This window comes from Rhagoletis pomonella, unplaced genomic scaffold, assembly GCF_013731165.1.
Source record: "Rhagoletis pomonella isolate Grant_MI unplaced genomic scaffold, Rhpom_1.0 Rhpom_scaffold_05002, whole genome shotgun sequence".
Classification (NCBI taxonomy): Eukaryota; Metazoa; Arthropoda; class Insecta; order Diptera; family Tephritidae; genus Rhagoletis; species Rhagoletis pomonella.
Window position 1 is genome coordinate 1 of NW_023463550.1, and position 6,709 is coordinate 6,709.

The window sequence follows — 6,709 nt, forward strand, 5'->3', positions numbered from 1 at the left end:
GAGGCAGGAAATAGTTGTCGGAGGACTCTGCTGGTATATTATTTATTTCCTTTGACATATGCCCTAACGATTCGTATTCCGATAATACCCTGTTATATTCCTTTTGTAGTCCAGGATCCTTGGCCAATCGCGTCTCGTTTCGGAAAAATTGTGAGTACGCTCTTTTTAGGGAGGGTCCTAGGCAGACATTCTCTGGAAAATCCTGCCTGAATGGTAGCGAAACTACATAGTTCCCGTCTTTGGTACGTTGAGTTGTACTCTTGTACAGCTCCTCACAGTACTTGTATTCCTCACTTAGGCTTTTGCTCTTCGGCAGATCCTCTACTTCCCAGAACGCAGTAAGCTGCTTATCCAAGGTGACTTCGCTAAAGTATGAAGCAATATGGTTGGTTGCACTTGTTGCATCTGTGCGGCAGGTTAATATCCAACCGAACACTGTTTCTTGGGCTAGAAGTGTATGAAGTACATTTTCTTCAAGCCGCTCAAAATGATTTCTGGATAAATATCTCCTCCAAGCACAAGGTCCACTTGCTCATTAACAAAGAACCTTTTATCGGCCAAAACCAAATCTGGGAATGCTTGTTTAGTTACAGCGCTAATATGGGTAGTTGGAAGATTTCCAATTAGTTGTGCTAAGACGAGCACAGTGGTAGTCGACCGGAATAATGGGTCAATCGGTGACCGTATTTCTATGTTGCATGCTTCTTTGACCTGCGCCGATATGGAATTTGTGATGCCGGAAACTTGGGCATGCAATCTTTTGGATGGCAGGTTGATTCGGCGTTGGAGTCTTTCCGTTATAAAGGAACACTCAGACCCGGAATCAATAAGAGCTCTTGCAGAAAAATCAGTTCCATTAAATGTATATTTACGCGCGCTGTTCCTAGGAGCACACCAGTATTTGAATTTGCAAAACAAGAGTTGACATTTTTGTTCCCATTTGAATTTGGTTTTCCTGACTTGCGTTTTGTTTGTGCTTGCTTCGATGAAGATGCTGGATTACCAGTTGAGCTCGCCGGCACTTGGTGCGCTGTAGGCATTTTCTGGTCAGTCGCAAGGTGCAGGAGTGTGTGGTGTCGGGAGTGGCACTTGCTGCAATTAAACGAGCATGTGCATCTTGACACAGTATGTCCACACTTAAGACAGTTCAAGCAAGAGTTATTGTTTTTCAAGAACTCTATTCTTTCAGATGGTGTCAGCTTTAAGAATCGGGAACAGCTGCGTAACTTGTGCTCATTGGACTGGCACATTATGCAAGTGAACTTGGTCACGCTTGCTTGGAAAACGCCAAGTCGTTTTGGGGAGGCTTCTGCTGTTTTGGTTGTGTGTTGCGGCTTTGACGCTCTCACAGCTTTGGAATTTTTTAAGCCTGATAACGTCTCCAACGTTTGAAATCTGTTGGATAGGAACTTGTCCATATCCTCCCACTTTGGTATATCATTTTTGTGGTCTATGGTAGAGCCAGCGTACTTTCTGGAAGTTTGGTGGAGCAGAGATAGACTATAATTGGGTCCCAGTTTGAAACGTTAATTTGGTGACTGTTTAGGGCCGATAAGCAATTATCTATATCCCGCTGCAACTTTTTTATTGAGCTACCACACTCATTTTCCACTGAATTTAAATTGAAAAGTATTTTCAGTTGTGTATTTACGAGGATACGCTTGTTTTAATATCTCTCGCATAAACTTTTCCAGGCTGTTTGGAAGCCTTCGTTGGTAAGTGGACACTTTCTCACGATGTCTTTGGCTTCCCCTTGAGTCTTTTGGTTGAGGTGAAATAGTTTCTCAACCAGAGTGAGGCGCTTGTTAAGGATGTATATGGCCGTGAACATATCACGAAATGATGGCCATGACAGATAGTCACCTTTGAACTTATCGGTATCACACGGAGGTAGGTGGATATTGTGTTCACGGACCGACTGATCCTGTACATCCTTTTCTGCGTTAACAAGCGTTTCGGACTGAGTCGCCATGGCAGACATGCATTTCACATAGCTGGCGAACGAGCTTTTATGTTTTCTCCTTATGGCCTTAATGTCTTCTTTCGATAACCCTTCTTTATTAATTAAAGTATCATACCCTTGTTTAGTTTTTTCCCACATAGCTTTCAGTTCGTCTTGCTGTATTGCAAGACCATGTTTACTTTGCTCTGCTGGTGGCGTGCTGCTAAAATCGGATTTAAATTCGATTATAGCCTCTGCCAAACGAATGAACGATTCCATATTTAAAAATGATACTTGAGGTCAAAATCAATAAGAGATGAATTCGATGATGTGCTTTTATATATTGTAGCAACCTTACTCTTCAACAAATATAAATGCTTAGCTTATCGAATTTGTTCGCCCGGTATTCAATAAAACGAAAATTTCTGCCGCTGAAAAAGATACCAACTCTTGTGGTCGAAACGCCAAAAACCAGATACAATTTCCGCAATTGAAAAAAAAAAAAAGGCGTTCAATTTATATTTAACCTGTTATTGTAACACTTGATTTCACTCAATATATTTTCTCCTTAAATTATCAGGGATTTCGGTAATGTATGTATATGAAAGCTGTATATATGTATGCGTGTGTATATAAAACTTGACTCGCCACCCAACTGCTATTAAATATGTTCGTGTAATTTGCAGATACGTCCACAACACAATAACAATATTCGCAAATTAATACTGCAATGGATCCACACGCAGAAGTGATTTTGTGAAAAACAAAGTGCAATTGCTAAAAGCAAAATTACCGTGTCCGTTTCAAACAAAGAGGTTATGTGTCCTCCGACGATCAGTGATAATACATATGTTGATAATAATGTGATTCGCTTATTTATTGCAACTATTGCTACACAAGTGATTAAAACGTCGACTGACGCGAAAAATGAGTTAAAAAACGTGATGATCAAGAGACGTTCAGTAATGAAATATATTTCACTTGATTCTTAGTTAACTCGACGCTTTTTTTATGTCGTATACATATGTATATTCAACCTATACCAGCTGTTGTTGTGTGAACAATTTTTCTAAGGAGTTATAAAAACGTGATCATAAACAAAAACAGAGTGCTTGAAGATTAAATATGTTGCAAAATGTGGCGCTTATCACTGTCGTGTGTGTGTGTGTACGTAAGATGTGGCACCTTGCAACTGAACTGTAGCCGTTTTTTGTCACACGCGGACAGACGGAATCACTCAGTTAGTTGGTTGAGGAAAAAAAGAAACAAAAAAAAACTTTTATATAAAATAAAAACCATATATTCTGTGAGAAATTGCGTTATCATATATAAAACATACACACTTGCAAATTGTGTTTCCCGCAAGTGATTTTGTGAACAGTATAGGTGTGCACAGTTTTTTTTTTTTACTGTTGCGGAATTGTATTTGTTGTGAAATAATTCGGAGCACACAGATTACATTCATTTCTATAATACACACTCTCTAATAAATTGAATTTCAAATAAACATAAGCATAAGCTGTATGATAATAAAACACAAACATACCTACCCTCCAGTACTGCTGGAGTCAATCGCTACTTTTGAACCGCACCTGCACCGACTCCTAGGTAAGTAGCTACTCTATTAACCCGTGGTAGTGCACATGGTAGTGCAGAGTCGAACCAGTCGTAAGCAGAATAGCGAAAAACTACGACAGAGGGCGCCCATAAATCACGCCAGTGACTACTTTAGTAACTCCCGGTAGTACAGAGAGAGCCGATGGTGACTACCGCCTAGGACATTGCCTTGTAAAAGTAATCGATGAAATACACTGCAAGTAGTCGGTCGGTAATTGACGGTGTTTATCAGGTAGCTACCGATTCAGCAGTCCTGTAGTCACTCCCCCGTACTGCAGGGTATTTACAGCTTATATTATATATGTATGTGTATTAGTTATATGTATGTGTAAAGAACTACGACCTAATAGAAGAGGGCCTCATTAAAGCGCACTTTAAGTGCTTTTGTTATTAGTGTTTTGCTGATCCGTGACTTGCAATATTAATTCGAATGAAATATTTTTGTAATTTCCTTTAACATACAACTTCCAGCGTCGTTACTAACCTAACAATAGTGGAATTTCTGAATGTTAATTTTCTTAAAATTTTTTGAGCAAATCCGCTTTTCTGTTTTATAAGTACCGAATGTGATTAGCTTAAGAGGCGACGGCGAAGTATTCCTTGGACTTCTTAGGATCAGCAATCATGGTTTTCGCACCGGGCTTCCAGTTAGCTGGACACACTTCACCGTGCTCGTCGGTGAACTGGAAGGCCTGCACCAAACGCAAAGTTTCATCGACACTGCGGCCAACTGGCAAGTCATTAATGGTGATCTGGCGCAAGTTTTGACTTTTGTCTATGACGAATAGGCCACGGAATGGAATGCCAGTATCTTCGTCCAACACACCGTAGTCACGTGCAATCTTCATGGATTTATCTGCCAACAAGGGAATAGACAAATCCCCAAGACCACCCTGCTTGCGAGCAGTATTTATCCATGCTAAATGCGTGAAGTGACTGTCAGTTGAACAAGCTACAAGCTCACATCCAATATTGCGGAACTCAGCCGCGCGATCTGAGAAAGCAATAATTTCGGTGGGGCACACGAAGGTGAAGTCCAATGGGTAAAAGAACAGCACCAAGTACTTGCCCTTGAAGTCATTCAAATCGATCTCTTTGAAAGCGCCATTAACAACGGCAGTCCCCTTGAAGTGAGGGGCAGGCTTCTGAAGTTTTGGCATCTGCAAAAAAAAAATATATAAAAAAGAAACAGTTAAGGTCTTGTAGCTGACAATATTCCAACCGGTAAATCTATTACCCGATTGTGAAATCTTTATTTTAAGTAAATATGCCGGTGAAGGTAGGTACATAAAAATTATACATATTATGTATACGTGATTCAATAATTGATTTATTATTGAATCATGTTATGTATGTAAATATTTCTGCAAGCAAGCGTTCCGTTTAATTTACCTTTCCGATTCAATACGTATAGTTGAAATCAAAACGAGTTTTCAACTCTATTTGTCTTTAAAATATGCAGTGAATCAGCAAATCAGGGAAGAAACGAATAAGTACCTACGCGGCAGATATGCACACGAACTAGTAAATTTTAGCAACAAAAGTAATTAGAGACCGAAGAGCGAGCTGGTAGTTGGATGCTTGATGACTAGGGTTTCGATGCCGGGTTCGTGGCGGAGAGGGGAATAAACGAACCGGGCCGGCGACGAGCAACACAGGCAAATGCGAACGCTTAAAAGCAAAGTACATACATACATATGTACATAGATAAAAAACATTGTTCGAAATCTTTCTAGAATCCCACTGATTTAGTTATTTCCAACTATTCAAAGAAATTCTCATAATTACATATGTACGTATATTTGATCCGTTAGGTTTTTGCCGATTTACATAAGTTTTTTTACACAGGCACTACCTCAGAGTAAATGCTTCTTATAACCAGACCTTTCAGTTTGCGGAAATGTCCAACTTTGTGTTAATTTACTCACCTTGGAAAAGATTTATCGAACAAATTTGCGAAAAAAGTAATTTCACACCGATAATATATGCGAGCAGGAATAACGCACTCGAGTCAGACGGAAGGCGAGCTAAATTTACACCACACCGAACAACACGTTCGAACGTCTATTCAATTCGAATATTTGCAAAAGAATGAACAATTCAATTTGCATAAATTCATTTCAACAGCTGCTGTTTTATAGGGATGGCAAGATTAATCTAGCGATGTCGGCAAAACATCGATGCATCGAAAATATCGATGTTTTGCTTCGATGCATCGAAAATTTTCCACTTGACCTCAGATTTCCACAGGCAAACACCGATGGCCTACCAACTGTCATTTTGACGAGCAATATGATTGCACGTTTTTGTGTGTATGCACATTGACGTCTTGAAATAAGCATTTGCCGCATGACGCCACCAGACAATATTCTCTGAATTTCGGTGTTTAAAAACATTTATATCTTTAAAAAACTTGCTGAATAATTTCTTAAAACGTAATCATAAATAATCCCATGGGGAACAGATTTTTATTTTGATTTAATATCAAAATTTCATCGACGTTACCACCGGCACGATTTCTTTCAAATGAAAATATGGCTATCAAACTACCCTGCAAGAACAGTGACTATCATTTGACAAATTATTTGAGTAGCAACCCTGCAAGAACAGTGACTATCATTTGACAAAACATTTGAGTGGCAAGACTGATAGAGATTTCTGTCACTGGCTACCTACAAGTATCTATCAAATTCTAAAGGGCAGTGTGAAAAATCTGATGTAAACATTTGTGCACATATGTGATCTTCCGTCTTCCTCCAACTTATGCCTTATTGAATGGTCTTTTTTTAACCAACGCAAAAATTGCAAATGTGTTAGTAAGATAAATGAAAATGTGTTAGTTTCCATCACACAATTCTTGTGGGGATATATTCAAACATTTCATAATCCAATAGGATAAAAAACAATTGTAGCTTTCATTTGATATACAACATCATGTCTTCAGTCTGTACTAAACAGAGTATTTAAACAAAACGTAGGCGGCCTTCGGCCGCACTTAGGGATTCTTTCTGTGTTCCGAAAGAAAAGGGGCTACACCTTTTGGCGTAGGCGGCCTTTGGCCGCACTTAGGGATCTAACCCTCACTAAGTAGGATTCTCTTTTCTGTGTTGCGAAAGAGAACGGGCTGAACACTTTTTGCAGAGAACACCT

At 39.4% G+C, this 6,709-nt stretch overlaps 1 protein-coding gene across 3 annotated transcripts; it reads right to left on the reverse strand.

Moving 5' to 3' along the window:
• Positions 1-3,917: 3,917 nt before the first annotated feature.
• Positions 3,918-5,726, reverse strand: LOC118754967 (peroxiredoxin 1). 3 transcript variants are annotated; one of them, XM_036489831.1, is made up of 3 exons: positions 5,488-5,726; positions 4,121-4,719; positions 3,918-4,038 (listed from the first exon to the last, which is right to left on the reverse strand). In XM_036489831.1, the coding sequence occupies exon 2, from the start codon at positions 4,717-4,719 to the stop codon at positions 4,135-4,137; it is 585 nt and encodes a 194-aa protein (XP_036345724.1). In that variant the 5' UTR covers positions 5,488-5,726; the 3' UTR covers positions 3,918-4,038; positions 4,121-4,134. The 3 variants fall into 3 exon arrangements, with proteins under 3 accessions (XP_036345724.1, XP_036345723.1, XP_036345721.1); XM_036489830.1 differs by having other exon boundaries at positions 3,918-4,043; XM_036489828.1 differs by having other exon boundaries at positions 3,918-4,719.
• Between the last annotated feature and the right edge of the window lie 983 nt (positions 5,727-6,709).